Source organism: Neophocaena asiaeorientalis, unplaced genomic scaffold (genome assembly GCF_003031525.2).
Source record: "Neophocaena asiaeorientalis asiaeorientalis breed wild unplaced genomic scaffold, Neophocaena_asiaeorientalis_V1.1 scaffold229, whole genome shotgun sequence".
Lineage (NCBI taxonomy): Eukaryota > Metazoa > Chordata > Mammalia > Artiodactyla > Phocoenidae > Neophocaena > Neophocaena asiaeorientalis.
Window position 1 is genome coordinate 2,519,269 of NW_020174096.1, and position 19,053 is coordinate 2,538,321.

Genomic DNA, 19,053 nt, shown 5'->3' on the forward strand with positions numbered 1-19,053 from the left:
AACTATCTGAGAGTAGAGAGTTAACAATAAAATGAAGTACTTGGAAGAATAAAATGAGGTGATGGGGGGTAGGTTAATTCACTTTTGTTAAGGGAACATATGGAGCATTTTTACAGTGTTTACAGTGTACTTGGTCCTACGTTCAGTAAAAATATGTGAAAATGATCCCCTTGGTCAGGGAGCTACAGTTTATTGAATTATGTTTCATTTTGGTTTGTCCTCAGTCAACAATGAGGAAAAAAAATATTTTTTTTCCTCAAAAATGTCTTTCCTTTTTTTTTCTTCTTTTATGAAGCAGCAGGTGACAGCAGAAGCCTCTCTGAATAGAGAATCCTTACTATTGTTAAAAAAAAAAGTTAAATTTTAAATTAAAAAGTTAGATCTTCACCAGGATGGGGCAAATAGTTTGGAGTATTCATCCCCTGGGAAGGAACTCTAGTTAGGTGGGTGGGTCATAATTTCCAGATAGTCTGGTGACAAGTAAGCAATAAAGGGCTGTACTTTATGGCCCATTGGAGAGAGAGGCAGGCTCACTGTTTTGTAAGGTAGGTGGTAGTCTTTGGATAATTTTACAGTCTCTAGAGAGTCTGGTCACATCAAGGAAAGTTACAGCTGTGGAGCCTCAATTCACTGCTTTGAGGCTTAATAGCTCTGTTACTTCTCTGCCTTGGATTCGTCAACTATAAAGTGAGGATAGTAGTATCTACTTAAACTGTATTGTATAATTGAAATTTGCTAGGACAGTAGAACTTAAATGTTATTACCCAAAAAAAAAAAAAAAAAGTAAATATGTGGGGTGATGGTTGTGTTCATTGACTCCGTGGGGAGAATTCTGTCACAATGTATTTTTGTACCAAATCATCACATTGTGCACTTTACATATCTCACAGTTTTATTTGCCAGTTATACTCCAATAAAGGTGAAGAAAAAAAGTTTCTACTCCAGGGATTGTTATGAAGATTAAAGGAGTTAATTTTTTTTTTAACATCTTTATTGGAGTATAATTGCTTTACAATGGTGTGTTAGTTTCTGCTTTATAACAAAGTGAATCAGCCATACATATACATATATCCCCATATCTCCTCCCTCTTGCGTCTCCCTCCCACCCTCCCTAGACCACCCCTCTAGGTGGTCACAGAGCACCGAGCTGATCTCCCTGTGCTATGCAGCTGCTTCCCACTAGCTAGCTATTTTATGTTTGGTAGTGTATACATGTCCGTGCCACTCTCTCACTTCGTCCCAACTTACCCTTTCCCCTCATGTCCTCAAGTCCATTCTCTACATCTGCGGTAAAGGAGTTAATTTACAGGAAATACTTAAAAGAATGCCTAGTACATAGCATAGTAAGCTCCATGTATTAGTTGCTATTATTTTTGTTAAATTAAGGTTGATATTAAGATGCTAATGGTTACTTTCAAAGAAGTCATAGAAGACCTAATAAAAAATTGCTTAAATAAGAAAGGTTTAGTATTGCACTATGACAAGAACTCTGGAGTGGGGCTGTTCTGTCTCCTGCGTCCTGATATGAAGGACATGAAGTTTTTTCCCCTTTTTTCTGCTTTGCCAGCTTTAGAGTGTTGGCTTGTCCTAAGCAGACTGTCCTCACGTCTCAAAATTTTGTCAGCTAAATTTTGTTACATGCAGGTGACCACCTCCACAGGCTGAAAGGAGACTTTTGTGTAACACTTTTTAGGAGCAAGAAAACCTTTCTCAAATGTACCTTCAGCTGACTTCCCCTCACATGTTATTAGCCGGTATTAGTGTGGCACATCATTTGCAAAAACAGCCATTGCAAGAGCACTATGGTTGACTTGGAATCAAACTTCAGCCCCCCTGTGCAGGGAGGGGCCCAGCAGCTCCTGAAACACAGTGTTGCTTCTTACCTAGGGAGAACTGTGGTTTTCTTAGCAAGGAGAAAGAGAGAAGTGGCTGTTGTGTAGGTGGCTAGTAATGTGTGCCTTAGTATCGTTTCCTGATTAGGGTCAGAACTGCCCCTAAGACCTGAGCCTACAGTTCAAGTGTGGTCTTCCCCGCTTCACTCTCCAATCCCCCCTCACCCTGGAGGGAATGGAGGGAATGTCTGGAGAAGCAGGATGAAGGTCGGAGCCCAGCAGGCTCACTCTTAAATTTGGGCATTATCCTTCTCTTATTGTTTTCAGCCTCCTCCAGCATCAGAGTGCCAAATTGTTAACTCCTAACCCAGCCCAGTGGAGAGCACAAAAAAATTAACCTGAGCTATGCCTTACCTCTTCCTGGAGAGTTTTATCTTCCATGTTTGAAACAAAAGACTAGTTGTTGACGCTAGTTGCTGCCTATCTCCGTGTTACTCATCCTCTACATCCTAGCAACAAAAGACCTAAAGAGTACAACATTCCAATTAATAAGTGCCCTTTGATACTACTTAACTTTGGGTGTATTATTCTTCATTATTAACTTAAGAAGTAAATGTTAAAGATTATCTCAGGTTATTGAGGATGGTGGCAATTGAGAACAAGCCTTATTCATATAATTAATTTCCTTCCTATGTGCTTTCCGCCCCAGTTGTTGAGTGAAATTATCAGACGAGAAAGATTAGATTTCCTTGGATAAAATTTTTTTGTCTTTGCAAGGTAAACAACTCTGGAAACTAAATGTAATTCAGCTTTCCTCATAATTTTGGTAGGAAGTCTCTGACCAAAAATCTAGTTTGGAAATTCAGAAAGGAATGAAGTACTGAGTTTTTCGTTTAAAACATTAAAAGTAAAAGGTGAGATTACCTAAAATCTTACCTTTGAATGCTTTCTTCTGGTCACTTGCCACACCTTTTTACATAGTACAGTCATGGTTCATATACTGTTCACATGTTAATTTTGCTTAGCATATCTGTTTATATTTTCTCAGATTTGTACATTTTCCATTACTATTTTTTTATTTTTATTTTTTGGCTCTGCTGCATGGCTTGTAGGATCTTAGTTCCCTGACCAGGGATTGAACTCAGGCCACTGCAGTGAAAGCACCGAGTCTTAACCACTGGACTGCCAGGGATTTCTCTTCTATCACTATTTTTATGGGCTGTATTTCATATTATGTTGATACACAGTAAACTTCAGTTATTTTCTCAGTGTTGGGCATTTAGATTGATAATTTTTTTTGCTGTTACTGGTAACATGTCTATGTTACATCTTTGTAACTATGTTAATTTATAGCATTTTAAATAATAACAAATTTTGAAGCCTAACTGTTGAAAAAATTTTATAATCTTTTCAGAAGCAAGAGAAAAAGAGGAAGAAATGAACAGAGAGAAAGAATTAAGAAGGCAAAGCGAAGATCTTGAACCAACATCTTCAGGCTCAAATGTGGCCAGAGATTGCTCTAAATCATCTTCCAGGTGCTTGTCTTTCTCAAAAGAATGCTATTAAACTACCTTTTTCTAGGCGTTCATAACGCAATTTATACAAAGTTCCTGATACTAAAAGCTTGCATAATTTCTCCCATTTCAGGCAATTGTGTATGTCTAGGACCAGGAAAAAGTCATTTGTCACATTGTAAATCATTCGACTTTTTCTGAAGTATTCCAGATGAAGTATTAAAATCTATGCCTTTTGGGCTTCCCTGGTGGCGCAGTGGTTAAGAGTCCGCCTGCCGATGCAGGGGACGTGGGTTCGTGCCCAGGTCTGGGAGGATCCCACATGCCGCGGAGCGGCTGGGCCCGTGAGCCATGGCCGCTGGGCCTGCGCGTCCGGAGCTTGTGCTCCGCAATGGAGAGGCCACAACAGTGAGAGGCCCGAGTACCGCAAAAAAAAAAAAAAAAAAATAAAAATTTTTGTGTTTTTTAAAACAATTTATTGAAATGTAGTTGAATTACAATGTTCTATTAGTATCAGGTGTACAGCAAAGTGATTCAGTTACACACACATACACACATACATATATATATATATATTCTTTTCCATTACAGGTTATTACAAGAAGCGCGTCCGGAGCTTGTGCTCCGCAATGGAGAGGCCACAAAAGTGGGAGGCCCGAGTACCGCAAAAAAAAAAAAAAAAAAAATCTATGCCTTTTGACTGCAGAGCATAACTATGTAAAGTTGGAAAGATGTTGACAAGTTTATTATTTTTTTCATGTTTATTTTGTCATTGACATCTTTTGTCCCTTTCCCCAGACTCTGCATTCATACCCTTTTTTGGTAGGATCCTTTATGGAAATAGATAATAAGAAAGAATATAAATAGAGGCACATTATAAAGTTTATCGAGTTATAGGAGAAAGCAGCCATTAAAATTACTTTAAATTGAAATTTAATACTATGTAACTTAATTACTAAGAACTTTAAACAATATAAATAGGTATATAGATATCAAATCTAGGTGGATAATATGAGAATTCTAATGTTGTTTAGATATATTTTAAATCATCAAATTGGTTACATAAACTATTCATGGCAAATTTCACCAGTGGATTTCACTATTTCCTCTTTTTTACGGTAGAAAAACATAAAATATCTAAATACACAAAATATCACTTATACTATGTAATTTCATTTTTTGTTCACCCAGAAGGTGCATTCTTTGGTATCTCAGTCTAGGCTTTTGAGCAGAATATCTCTCCATAATAGTGTTGGTTGGTCTTTTCTATAACTTCTCTTTGCGGAGGGAAGGGATATCTATATGGGACTACAGGTCTGGTTCTCCCTTTTCATAACAGTGCAACCTTAACATCTATTTAGTCTCTGAAGCTTATGAGTATCTTTGCATATATTAGAAAAGAGCAGGGGTCAGCAAACATTTTCTGTCAAGGACAGATAGTAAATATTTTAGGAATTGGGGTCCACGTGGTCTCTTTCTCAACTACTCAATTCTGCCATATACGACACGTAAATGAATGGGCTTATCTGTGTTCAGTAAATCTTTAAAAAACAAACACTGGGCCAAAGTTTACCAACCCCTGCTATAGAGTGTCCTTTCTTTACATTAGTCAAAAAATTCAGTTTAGCATTGTCTGTGGTTTTATATCAGTTGTCAGTCTCACAATGTCCTTGGGTTTCAATATGATAGGGAAAAAAACCCTTTTTCCTGAGAGGAACATTTAGTATTTACCTTTAGTTTCTTACTTTTGGGACTTAAGATGTTAAAAAACTACTGTTGTGTTTTTGGAAATTTATCTTATTGCTAAGGTTTTGACAAACAAATGATTCCATTAATTGAAAATTGTAAAAATTTCAGTAGTTTTGTTGATTCTGTTTTTTCCGCAATACTAACTTTAAAGTCCAAAGGTAAAGAACGTGCAGTATTGGTATTGAGAATAAATTTTATTGATATAAAAAAACCCAGCATTACTTTTGTCATTAGTGATTAAAATTACAGAACTACTGTAATTACATTACTTTTTCCAAAAGCAAATTACTTTGCTTTTGGAAGCAAAAGTTGCAATACATTTAAGATAACTAACTAAGCACTCAGTTATAGCCAGATGGTTCCAACATTTCCCAGAACATGAGGCTCGTTCCCAGCACAAAATCACTGTTCCCTAAACTGGAGTTGTGGAATGAGACAATCACAGAACAATAAATTGAGTGAAAAGCTTTCTAGGAGCCATGGCAAAAAAAGCAATGGTGTTCCAAGTGTCTAATAAGAAAAAGCACTTAGGGAAGAGAGGAATTTTTTCATCCTGGTGCTAAATTCAAGAAATAACTTATTGGATGCACACTAATATAGTAGAAAATATCTTGGGGGACTTCCCTGGTGGCACAGTGGTTAAGAATCTGCCTGCAAATGCAGGGGACACAGAGTCGGTCCCTGGTCCGGGAAGATCACATGCGCCACGGAGCAACTAAGCCTGTGCACCACAACTACTGAGCCTGTGCTCTAGAGCCCATGAGCCACAGCTACTGAAGCATGTGTGCCCTAGAGTCCGTGCACTGCAACTGCTTAGCCCGCGTGCTGCAACTACTGAAGCCCGTGCACCTAGAGCCCATGCTCTGCAACTAGAGAAGCCACTTCAGTGAGAAGCCTGCGTACCACAACGAAGAGTAACCCCTGCTCACCACAACTAGAGAAAGCCCGCATGCAGCAACGAGGACGCAACACAGCCAAAAATAAAAATAAATAAATAATGTTTTTAAAAAAGAAGAAAGACAGGTCCCTATTCATAAGGACATAACAGGCTAGGAATTCTTTATAGCTATGATTAGATAACTTCTTTCACTCCCATTTAGGTGTTTAATTTTACATTAGCTAGTGAAACTGGATAGTTATCTGTTAGAAAGAAAAAAAGAGGATAAAGATAGTGATTTTGTTCTAAGGAGCTCATTTTTTCTTCTTAAAGACCTTCAGTTCTAACTAGAGATCAGCAAATAAACACTGGCAGATTTTAGTTTTCCCAGAGATATAAAGGAAGTGGTAACTTCTTTTGCTGATCACCACAAGTACTATGCATTGGCACTATATGAAGCAGTCTTTATTGGTCCTGAGAAGGGACATGGTGTCCTTTTCTGTTGGGCGAAGAAACCATAATTAAAGGTAATTCTCTTTTGAAGTTTTGTAAAACACATTTTTAGTAAAAAATAGGAAAATTCACAGTCGTTAAGGACTTTTAAAGGCTCTTTTGCCAGTGGCTTTCAAAATGCTTAAGGTAGCTTAAAAATAATTCTCTCTCATATATTAGGAAAGAAGTAACAGTAAATTATACAGGCTGAGAAAAATGTTAAATTTTCCTCAGTGAAGCATCTTAAAGTTTAATTTTTGCATATTCTAATTGCCTTGAAGCTATGCATTTTTTCTTGTGATTTTGATATATCTCCTTTTGAATAAATCTGATTACTTCTCCATTTATTTGAATTTTGACCTCATATTTTATATGTAAATAAACTTTTTAGATTTGATATTTTTTCTTATTCTCATTTTCCCATCTGTTTGATAATATTGTTTTAATGTATTTAAGATATCTCTTAGGCAATCAGTATTCCTCACATAAGAGATTGTTATGCTATTTTCTTTTTTCTAGATTTAATAAAAATTACCTTAAGAGTTTAAATGAGAAATTATTATGAAGTATTTAAGACTTTCAAAATGGTGATAAAGTACAATACCCACTAGACAAGAAGTAAACTTTTGCTGTTAGGAGTGAACACTTCTGAGAACTATCTTCAATTGCATCCCCTTCCCTTCTTGTCAGAAGTAACCAACCTTCTAAATTTGAATTTTTTCCATGTATCTCTTTGTAAGTTTATTGTGTATCTCTGTTTCCCTAAGACTTAAATAATATTGTTTTGCATATTTTAAAATCTTTCTCCCCAGTGTCTAGTGTGCCACTTAGCATGTTATGCTGTAAACTATCATGTACTGTTTCTGTAGTGTGTTCTTTTATATGATTGTGGACACTGTAAGGTTAGGGATATTTTTCCCCTTAATTAGACAAAAATTTTTTTTTTTTTTTTTTTGCGGTACGCGGGCCTCTCACTGTTGTGGCCTCTTCCGTTGTGGAGCACAGGCTCCGGACGCGCAGGCTCAGCGGCTATGGCTCACGGGCCCAGCTGCTCCGCGGCATGTGGGATCTTCCCGGACCGGGACACGAACCCGTGTCCCCTGCATCGGCAGGTGGACTCTCAACCACTGTGCCACCAGGGAAGCTCGACAAAACATTTTTGTTATGAAGTTTGTCATACATATAAAACTTTAGATATCCTTCATTTAAAGTAAAGAGAACAATGAAACAAACACCCAGTATGTGAGACAGTTGTAGAGCTTTATCAGTGCTTTGAAATCCTACTCCTTTGCTCCACAAGGGAAACCTTCCCTGTATTTACCTTTCCATCCTCTTTTTAATAATTTTATTATAAATGAGTATATTCCTAAATACATGTTGTTTTGTATGATTTCTTATTTTATATAGATGTCATTAATGCTGTAATGAATGTATTTTTTTAATTTGCTTTTTTTATTCAACAAGAGGTTTTTCACATTCATGTTGACAAGTGAATCTATAGTTCATTTCATTTTCAGTGCATTTTAGTTTTCCACTTAGAAATATACTACAGTTTATCCATTGTCTAGTCAATTTAGGTTGCTGTTTTTCTATACTATTATAAAATATGCTTTTAGAGATCTCCTTATAGCTATCCTCTGTTTTACTGTACAAAAGTTTCTTTAGAGTATATACCTAGTAGTAGACTTGCTAGGTCTTTGAGTAAGTACACGTTTATCTTTAGATTTGGGTCAGTTGTTTTCTAAAGAGTTTGTACCCACTTACTTTCCCACCAGCAGAGTGTAAGAGTTTCCGTTGCTCCACATCCTCATCAACACTTGTTATTATTAGACATTTTTATTTTTGCCAATCTGATTGTTGTGAGGTGGTATCCTTAGAGTGTTCATTTGCATTTTGATGATGACCAGTGTGGTTGTACATCATCATTTCAAAAGTTTATTGGTCATATATTTTTTCTGCTGAAGATATAGTAAGAACTATGTCTTCTGCAAGATTTTCTCTCAGGTTCCTTATGTTTTCCCCTTAATTGGTGGTTTACTATTACTATTTTTTTGTTTTTCAGTGGTATTTAAAAAAAAAAATAAGTTTCAAATGTTAATATATTCTCATTTTAACCTTTTCTTTTGTGATGTGTGCCTTTTGTTTAAGAAATGAGTCCTTACACTGAGGTCATAAAGATAACTTTCTATATTTTTATCTAAAGTTTTTAAGTTTTGTTTTCCATATTTAGGTCTTAAATCAACATAGGATTAATTTTTTGTGGATAATGTAAAGATGTTATTCATTTTTATTTTTTGCTCCATATGAATAATCAATTTCCCCAGCCCCTTTATTTTTAATTTAAAAAATTTAGTAGAGTTTTTTTTAGAGCAGTTTTAGGTTCACAACAAAATTGAGCTGAAGGTAACAGAGAGTTTTCCATATATCACCTGGCCCAGTACATGCATAGCCTCCTCCATTACCAACAGCCCCCACCAGAGTGGTGTATTTGTTACAGTTGGTGAACCTACACTGACACATCTTCATCACTCAGAATCCAGAGTTTACATGAGGGTTCACTCTTTGATGTTGTACCTTCTGTCAATTTCTACAAATTTGTAATGACATTTATCCAACACTGTGGTATCAATCAGAGTAGTTTCACTGCCTTCACCATGCTCTGTGTTCCATCTCTTCATCCCTCCCTCCCCACAAACCCTTAGCAACCACTGATCTTTTAAATTTTTATTGAAGTAGGGTATACACATTACAAAGTCAAACATTATAAAGTCTCATTTCTCCCTGCTCATGATTCTGGCTTCCCAGAGGAAATGATTAAATTTTTTTTTAGCATTTTTTTCCTTCAATTTACCTCTGTATTTCTAAATGTTTTCTTTTACTATGGTGTCTTGATTTTTTGAATTGGGGTAAAAATTTTTTTAACATAAGAATTTCCATTTTAAACGATTTAAATTATACAGTTTAGAGGCATTAGTAATGTTTATAATGTTGTACAGCCATCATCACTATTTCCAAAAATTTTATCACTCCAAACAGAAACTTTAGCCATTAAGCAGTAATTCCCCATCTTTCACTGATGAACACTTGGGTTTCCATCTTTTGGGAATTGTGAGTGCAGTGAACACTGGCATACAAGTATCTGTTTGAGTCTTTGATTTTAATTCTTTTGGGTATATGCCTACGAGTGAAATTTCTGGGTCATATGGTAATTTTATGTTTAACTTTTTGAAAAACTGCCAAGCTGTTTTCCACCGTGGCTGTGCCATTTTACATTCCCACCAGCAATGTGTGAGGGTTCCAATTTCTCCACGTTCTTGCCATCACTTGTTACTTTCCATGTTTTGTTTTGTTTTTATTATAGTCATCCCGGTAGGTGGGAAGTGGTATCTCCTTGTAGTTTTTTTTTTTTTTAATATATTTATTTATTTTTGGCTGTGTCAGGTCTTGGTTGCTGCTTGCAGGATCTTTCGTTGCAGCATGCAGGCTTCTCTCTAGTTGTGGCATGTGGGCTCCAGAGCACATGGGCTCTGTAGTTGGGGCATGTGGGCTCTCTAGGTGTGGTGCATGGGCTTAGTTGTACTACTGCATGTGGGATCCTAGTTCCCCGACCAGGGATTGAACCCACGTCCCCTGCATTGGAAGACAGATTCTTAACTACTGGACCACCAAGGAAGTCCCTTCTTGTAGTTTTTATTTTCATTTCCCTAATGTGTAATGATGTTGAGCATTTTTTGATATGCTTATTGATCATTTGTATATCTTCTTTTGAGAAATGCATATTCAAGTCCTTTGCCCATTTTAAAATTGTGTTTGTATTTCTGTTGTTAAGTTGTAGGAATTCTTTATACATTCTGGTTATTAATTCATCAGATATGTGATTTGCAAATATTTTATTCTTTAGATTGTTTTTTTACTTTCTTAATATCCTTTGATGCATGAAAGCTTTTAATTTTGGTGAAGTCCAACTTACCTAATTTTTGTTTTTGTTGATCATGTTTTTCATGTCATATCTAAGAAGCCATTGCCAAATTATATAGGTCATGAAGATTTCTCCTGTTTTCTTCTAAAAAAACATAGCTTTGGCTCTTACATTTTGCTCATTGATCCATTTTTTTTTTTTTTGCGGTAGGCGGGCCTCACACTGCTGCGGTCTCTCCCGTTGTGGAGCACAGGCTCCGGGCACTCAGGCTCAGCGGCCATGGCTCACGGGCCCAGCCGCTCTGCGGCACATGGGATCCTCCCGGACCGGGGCACTAACCCGTGTCCCCCACATCGGCAGGTGGACTCTCAACCACTGCGCTGCCAGGGAAGCCCTTATTGATCCATTTTGAGTTCGTTATGTATATGATGTGAGGTAGGGATCCACCTTTTTTTGTTTTTGTTTTATTTTTGACCCATCTTGGTGATTCTTTTTTTTAAAAAATAAATTTATGTATTTTATTTATTTTTGGCTGCATTGGGTCTTGCTGCGCACGGGCTTTCTCTAGCTGCGGCAAGCGGGGGCTACTCTTCATTGTGGTGCATGGGCTTCTCATTGCGGTGGCTTCTCTTGTTGTGGAGCACGGGCTCTAGGCAGGTGGGCTGCAGTAGTTGTGGCGTGTGGGCTTCAGTAGTTGTGGCTTGCGGGCTCTGGAGCACAGGCTCAGTAGTTGTGGTGCACAGGCTTAGTTGCTCTGCGGCATGTGGGATCTTCCCGGACCAGGGCTCAAATCTGTGTCCCCTGCATTGGCAGGCAGATTCTTAACCACTACGCCACCAGGGAAGTCCCATCTTGGTGATTCTAATGTGTAACGTAAGGTGTGATTCCAGAGTAGTTTTCTATTTTATTTTATGAATGTTCAGCATTCATTATATGGTGATCATTTTCTTCCTGTTTTTTTAAAATGCACACTTATTATATATGTTACTTATTATGATAATTTGAATTCAGTTCTGGAATTGGTCTTCTGCTCTCTTGCTGTATTTCATTTGGTCCTATATATTTTAAGTATGTTTCATGTTAGATTTTCTCCTTTGTAGCATGTTGAGAGTCTGTTTCACAATGCATACAGATAATTTAAAAAACGTCTACAATGTTGTTAAAATTTGTTTTAGAGAAAGACAGTAATCTAAGACTACCCTTTTTATTGGCTTAAATAAATATTATATGGGTGTAAGTTATCATTCAGAAATCAAGTACTGAGGAGAAATACATCATTTATCCTATGAAAAGTAGCTGTAGGATAGTAGAGAAATACTGATATACTCCAGATTTGTAAGGTAGGAATCATTTAGACATTCGCACTTCCTTTTAAGAAAGTAGTACCAGAAACAATGAATTTTGCCTATGAATTTAATGAAATTGTACAACCATACATCTTATTTAATGCCTAGCTAAAATCTCACTTAAAAAGTCAGGTGGAAAAAAAAGTCAGCCGAGGAAAACATTAGGATTGACTCAACTGTTTTCTCATCGAGTACATATTGTTTCTCAGGCTCTGGTTCATATTTGGGTACCACACTGAATCAAGGCGTATTTTGAACATGGAATGTATTCTGTTTTCAGTCAGGGACATTTTTGGACGTAATTTCATGGACTTCGTTTTTCAGGATATTGAAAATATGTTAAAAATGGTTCATTTTTTTGGCTTGTGCACATGACCAGCAAAACGCCAGAAGCAGAATTAGAAGCTGATACATTCTATCAAGTTTCATGTGGGTATTAGGGCTGCATAATCAGCCATGAAACCTATATGGATCTGTTTAGTTCTCAGTTCAATGATTATTTTTGAACTAGTTAACTGGGTTAAAGCATGGGTGCTAAGGGTTAACATTTCAATTTAGAGCTCTCTGTGGCCTTAGTTTTGCATTAAGGAAGTCTGTGACTTGTAACCAGTACAGTCAGAAATTTGTGATCTGATCACAAGAGAGAAAATTCGGGAGCATGAATAGTTTAATACAAATTTATTCAGTCATTCAAGTATCTATTGAACATCTTCTGTGGGTTAGGCACTGCTTTAGAAATTGGGGATACAGCATTTAGCAAGTCAGATGAGATCTCAGCTCATATTGCTGTGGGGACATTTGAGGGGATGGATAACAGATTACAAACAACTAAATAATTAATCAAACAATATAATTTAGCAATGTACATAATAAAGATCATCAAAGTAAGGTAATGTAATGGTGACTGATGGGGGTGTGTTTGAAAGTTTAGAAAGGGGTGTGTGTCTGAAGGCCTCTTTGAGGAGGTGACATTTGAGGAGAACTGAATGATGAGAAAGAGGCCATGTAACAAGTGTTTTAGCAGAGGGAACTGCAAGTGCAAAGACCCTCAGGCTGAACCAAGCTTCAAGTGTTCAGTTATGAAGAAGGCCTGTGGAGCTGGAGCACCTTGAGCTTAACTGTTGAAAAAAAGAGAAATTCTCTTTATGGAGGTTTGCTAGCTCCTGTCTTTGTATAAGGATAACATGTATGTGAGTATGTATTCCTTTTAATATTGAACCTAGATGAAAATAAAAAGAAAAATCCCATTTTTTTCTTCAGTAGATATTGACTACCTATGTCAGGCATCATGTAGGTGCTAGAGCCACGGCAATGAACACAACAGACAAATTTCTGCTTTCATTGAGCTTATATTCTAGAGATACTTCATTAGAAGGCAGTGACACTTTGAATCCTAGAAAATATTTGATAGATTAATTGATATAATTAGGAATGCAGTTCTCAACCTTTTGGGATGGGGTGGGAGGTAGAGGGATGGTGGATGGTGGTAGCTTCCGAATGTATAAAGGTGTTTGATATAGACTTTAATGAGAGTGTGTAATAGTCCTCAGGTGTGTTGGGTAGAAAAACAGTTGAGAATCAATATGATACTCCCTAGGGTAAGGTATCTTTACAATCCAGGAAAGCTATCAGTACGTTTAACATTTTAGCAACTCAGCAAACTCGGGTTAGCACTGAGAAATAATTTGTATTTCAGAAAATATATTGAAACATTTTGACAGTAATATTAACTTTCTTACATGACTGACTTTATTTACTTCTGTGGCAAACAGTGATTGTATTCACATATAGTGAATAGAAACATTGGTTATCTCAGTAGTTTTCTTTCTTATGGTGTAGTATCTAGTAGTTTTTCTTCCACATTCCAGTTGTTCTGCTGGCTCTTTATGAATGAGGATTATCTATTGGGCCTCTAACATGTAATTGCTCTGAGCTTTTGTCTCTGACTTTGTATTTAGGTAAGATAGATAAAAGAAGTTTTTTACTTTATTTAGGTGAAATAATATTTGAGTCACACATTCAATGTTTGAATTACAAATTTAAAAACATTAAAAAAACTCAGTTGTTAAAAGGAGAGTCAGGGTTTCCTGAGAAATCAGTATTATCTCCAGAGTACTTTCTTTGTTTCAGCAAAGGCAATGAGTTTCTGTTTCTATATTTTCAGGGATACAAGCAGCAGTGAAAGTGAAGCAAGTTCTGAATCTTCTGGTGATGAGTTAATTGGCCCCCCTTTACCCCTTAAAATGGCAGAAGAACCAGTTAATCATATGGAGGAAGATATCCTTGGTCCTTTACCTCCACCTCTTGGTGAAGATGTGGAAGAAGATGATGATGATGATGATGATTCAGAAGAGGAGGAAGTAAGTATTTCAGTAGTAATTTAAGAAATCAGTGGAGTAGTGTCTTTTAGAGTAGTGTAAAGATCAGTTCCCTGCTAGATAGTTATTCATGAATGAGATCAAATTAAAAAAAAAATCTGAGTTTACTACTGACAGCCCCTTGTTGAAAGAACTCTAAAGACTGTATTTCAGGAACAAAGAAGTAGAACTCAAAAATAATAAATGGACAGTAGGAAGCAATGTGTTAAAAAGTTAATAAACATTTTGTTAAGTTTATGTAGCATTGAGTGTAATGTTGATGATGAATAAATCTGGGACGATTTAAAAATAAAGTGGATCTAATATTACTTTGAACAATAATGTGGAAGATAGGAGAGTGGAATCAGTTCAGTCATTTTGAAATCATATTATTTGGGCGGAGGCTAGAGATGTTATTAGTTAATTTTAGATTAGCTTAGGTCAAGTTGCAAGTTACAATTTTAAGAGTAAATGCCCCCAAAATAGAAATTGTGTAACCTCCAAAATAGTAAAAGGAAAAACATATAAAGAAAACCATTGATGTACTTTGTATTTTTGATACCTAGAATGGATCATTTTTTAATACCACCTTTCTCTATGTGACAGATTATTTTTAGTAATAATTATGAGTTGAAACAAATAATAATGGTCAGAAGAGAAACTGACGACCTTTGCAGATCTGTCAGTGACTTCATCAAAATGGGCATTCTTTGCTTATTACTACACAGTATACCAAATTGGTCATTCTATGTCTATTCATAGTTTATTAAAGAAAGCTTTTCATGCGCACATGTGTATGTGTGTGTATATAAAATTAGGAAAAGAGGAACATAAGGATAAATCAGGCAGTTTCATTAAAAATTTTGTTTTACAGTAAATTCCTGAAACTGCAGTGTTGACCATATCATTTTTCTTTTGATGTCAGTCCTAGTGGCTTTTAAATATCTCTGTTCTTAAAACACTTTCACTAAAATCTCTTCTTCCAGAAAATCCATCATTTTCTAATATATTTGGTAAAAACTTCTAAAGTTTCTTCTGTTAAAATCGGAGAAAATGGCTAAATAATGGCATATGTTGTCATTAAATGATCCATTGCTTTAGAATGTTTTTGATGAAAGCAATTGAGGTGTTTAAACATTCCCATTTTGAATTCTTCTGCCTACCTAGTCTACCATCTTTTGTCTTTTCCTCCTGGCATTGAAAGTATAGCAGAATGGAAGACTCTTTTTGTTTCTTTGACTTTATAATCATTGTTTATTTTGAACCTACTGTTTAAATGCAAGAACATGAAGTACACCAGGGATTGGAGATATGAAACCACCCTTGAAGTAAGCTTGAATGATTCTGAACCATTAAAAATATTATCTGAAGATGTGTGTAGCTGAGTACATTTGTGCATGTATGTGGTGCAGATAGTATAACTGGGAGTGCGCCAAACTAACTTCGTGTAGAATGCAATGTTTATTAAAAGATAAGTAATAAAAATATGCTAATTTGAAGTTTACATATGTGTCATCAAAACTCAGCACTAATCATAGCAAAACACAAAAACACATTTCTAAACTGACAGTTTTAGAATTGCCAGCACCTGATGATAATAAAAAGTAGTCTCATCTTTAGTTGATTTTATTTTTGTTTTTAAATTCTCTAAAGAAAATGTACCCCCTTATTGGTCTGTAATACTACCACTGAAATGCTCTTGATATGCCATTGAAGAAAGCGCAGTCATTCCAAAAAATGACAGGAAAGGGGAAAAAAGAAGTAGATGAAAATCTTGGTAAATAGAGATCACAAAATAAGATGGTAAGCATGAATACAAATACAGTTGACCCTTTAACATTGCAGGAATTAGGGGCACCGACTCTCTGAGCAGTCAAAAATCCGAGTATAATTTACAGTCAGCCCTCCATTTACACGGTTCCTCCACATCTGAGGCTCCACATCCGCAGATTCAACCAACTGTGGATCATGTAGTACTGTAGTATTTACTACTAAAAAAAATCTGCTTATAAGTGGACCTCTGCAGTTCAAAGTCATGTTGTTCAAAGGTCAGCTGTATATCATTATTCACAATAGATGTAAATGGCTAAACTTGCCACTTAAAAGACAAAACTTCTCAGATTGGATTAAAAAATTCAGGCATATTCTGCTTATGAATGATACATCTAAAATGTAATGACATAGAAAGGTTGAAAGAAAAAGGAATAAAGGGGACTATAGCAGGAAAATACTAACTGAAAGATAACTGATTAGTATTATAAAATTAATGTAAAGATAAAATGAGTGTCATTAGCTAATGGTAAAAGAAACAATTTATTCTCCAGGGAAATGATAGTCCTTAACCTGTGTGCATTTTAACACAATATAATCAAAGCAAAAATTGACAGAATTATAAGGAGAAATGGACAGACGTACAGTGATAATGGAAGATTGTTCAGAAACAATTCAGGAATTGTTAAGATGGTAGTTAGTAAGAGTATAGATTTTAGCAATACAAATGCACAAGTTTTATCTATTGAACATATATAGAACCTTCATCCAGCATTTTCTTTTCAAGCATACATGGGTAATCAGAAACAACAGCAACCACACATCTAGGCCACAGTGTGTGGTGGACAAGGAAAAGATGTGTTTAATTATTTTGGGTGGTTCATAGAGTAGGTAATATTTAGGTTGAACTATCATATGTGAGAATGACTTATGTTTGTTTGTTACGAATGTTTGTGTGCCCCCCAAATTCATATGTTGAAGTCCTAACCTTCAGTGTGACTGTATTTGGAGATGAGCCTCTTTGGAAATAATCAAGGTTAAGTTAGGTCATAAGGGTGGGTCCTGATCCAAATAGGATTAGCCTCCTTATAAGAAGAGAGATGCTAGAGAGCTAGGTCTGCACATAACAACAAGAAGCTGGCTGTTTATAAGCCAGGAAGAAAGTCTGCAACAGAAACCAAATTTGCTGGCACCTGGTCATGGACTTCTAGCCTCCAAAACTGTGAGAAAATAAATTTTTAATCTTTAAGCCACCCAATCTGTGGTCTTTTGTCTGAGCTGATGAATGCAGGTTTGCAATGCTGGCAAGGTACCGGGGAAGAGAGAATAGAAATATGAAGGGTGTTGTGAGGAGAAAAAAAGTTGCTATAATGAGGACCTAAATATGTGCAAGTACATGATAGTGTGGTGAAATGTCATGTGATTAGTGCATGGCTGTTTTTTTCTTACTAGGGGGAAGTGGAAAGATGAGGCTGATGAGATCAGATCCAGAGAAGAAATACAGTAATCCCCTCTTATCCAGGGGGATATGTTTCAATACCCCAGTAGATGCCTGAAACTGTGGATGGTACCAACCTTTACATATACACTATGTTTTTCCTATACATATATACCTGTGATAAAGTTTAATTTATAAATTAGGCACAGTAAGAGATTAACAATAGTAACTTATAATAGAACAATTATAATGATGTACTGTAGTAAAAGTTACTGGCATACCTTGGAGGTATTGCTGGTTGGGTTCTAGACCACCACAATGAAGCAAATGCTGAAATAAAGCAAGTCACATGAATTTGTTGGCTTCCCAGTGCATATAAAAGTTATGTTTATACTATTCTATACTCTATTAACTGTGCAATATAGCATTATATCTAAAAGAAAACAATGTACATACCTTAATTTAAAAATATGTTATTGCTAAAAAATGTTAACCATCATCTGAGCCTTCAGCGAGTTGTAATCATTTTGCTGGTGGAGGGTTTGAAATATTGTGAGATTTACCAGAATGTGACACAGAGACATGAAATGAGCAAATGCATTGGAAAAATTGTGCCAATAGACTTGCTCCAAGCAGGGTTGCCACAAACCTTCAATTTGTAAAAAACGCAGTAAAGAGCAATAAAACAAGGTATGCCTGAATGGGAATGCGGTCTTTCCCTCTCTCTCAAAATATAGTATTGGGCAGGTATGATGCCTTTTCGATCTTAATTAAGCATTTAAGATCATGCACTGTGGTCATAACTTTTGCAGTTTGAGGTGCGAAAGCAAAACTAGCATGAATTTCTTTTTGCTTCTTCATGATTTCAGAGATAGGAGATTTGTTCTTACTGTAGATCCTAGCAACCTCTGCATACCATTTTTTTTCCTTTCCTTATCAAGTTGAGAACTTTTCAACTTTTCACTTAACGGAAACACTTTATAGCTTCTTTTTGGCATTTTCAAATTGCCAGCATCACTCTTGCACTTTGGGGCTGTTATTAAGTAAAATTAGAATTACTTGAACACAAACACTGTGATATCTTGACAGATGACTACTAAGTGACTGCTGGGCAGGATACACTATACAAAGGGATGCTTTACTTGTTGGGCAGGAAGGAGCAGGATAGCTTGAGATTCTGTCATGTTACTCAAAAAGGCACACAACTTAAAACTTATGAATTATTTGTTTCTGGAACTTTTGATTTAATATTTTCATACCAAGGGTAACTGAAACTGCAGAAAGCAAAAACCAGGGATAAGAGGGGATACCTGTACTTTGTGGAGGAGATGGAATTTGAATGAGCCCTGTAGAGGGTAACATTTTGATGGGTGAGGTGAGTGGAGGCCACCTCCTATCTAGGAAGAGTGAATGGCCGGAACAGAGGCACAGTGTACAAGATTAGATTTGGGAAGATGGGAAAATCAACTTCTCTAGAATAGAGGGTTAATGAAGATTGGACCTTTGACTTGGAGCTGATAGGTGAGTAAACCCAAAGTGCAGCTATGCAGAGAAGGAAAAACATGCGTGGGTGTGGGGCTCAGAAGTCCATTTGAAATCTTATCATAGCTGTAATTAAAGTGTATCAGGAGACTGAATGACAGCTTTCTGTTTTTTTATAAGATTATGTGCTGGTTCTTTTTGGAAGTAAAACATTAAGTCTTTTTATGGTGTGCCTTTCCTCTTGTAAACATAGTAAACAGAAAATGCTAATTAAATA

The 19,053-nt window shown here is 36.2% G+C and overlaps 1 protein-coding gene across 1 annotated transcript in view; it reads left to right on the forward strand.

Moving 5' to 3' along the window:
- Nucleotides 1–19,053, forward strand: part of WDR70 (WD repeat domain 70) — a 297,198-nt gene that overhangs the window by 4,999 nt on the left and 273,146 nt on the right. The window contains exons 4-5 of the mRNA XM_024754657.1: nucleotides 3,247–3,367; nucleotides 13,894–14,089. Of these exons, the coding sequence (XP_024610425.1) occupies nucleotides 3,247–3,367; nucleotides 13,894–14,089 (317 nt within the window). The remainder of the gene's footprint in view (nucleotides 1–3,246; nucleotides 3,368–13,893; nucleotides 14,090–19,053) is intronic.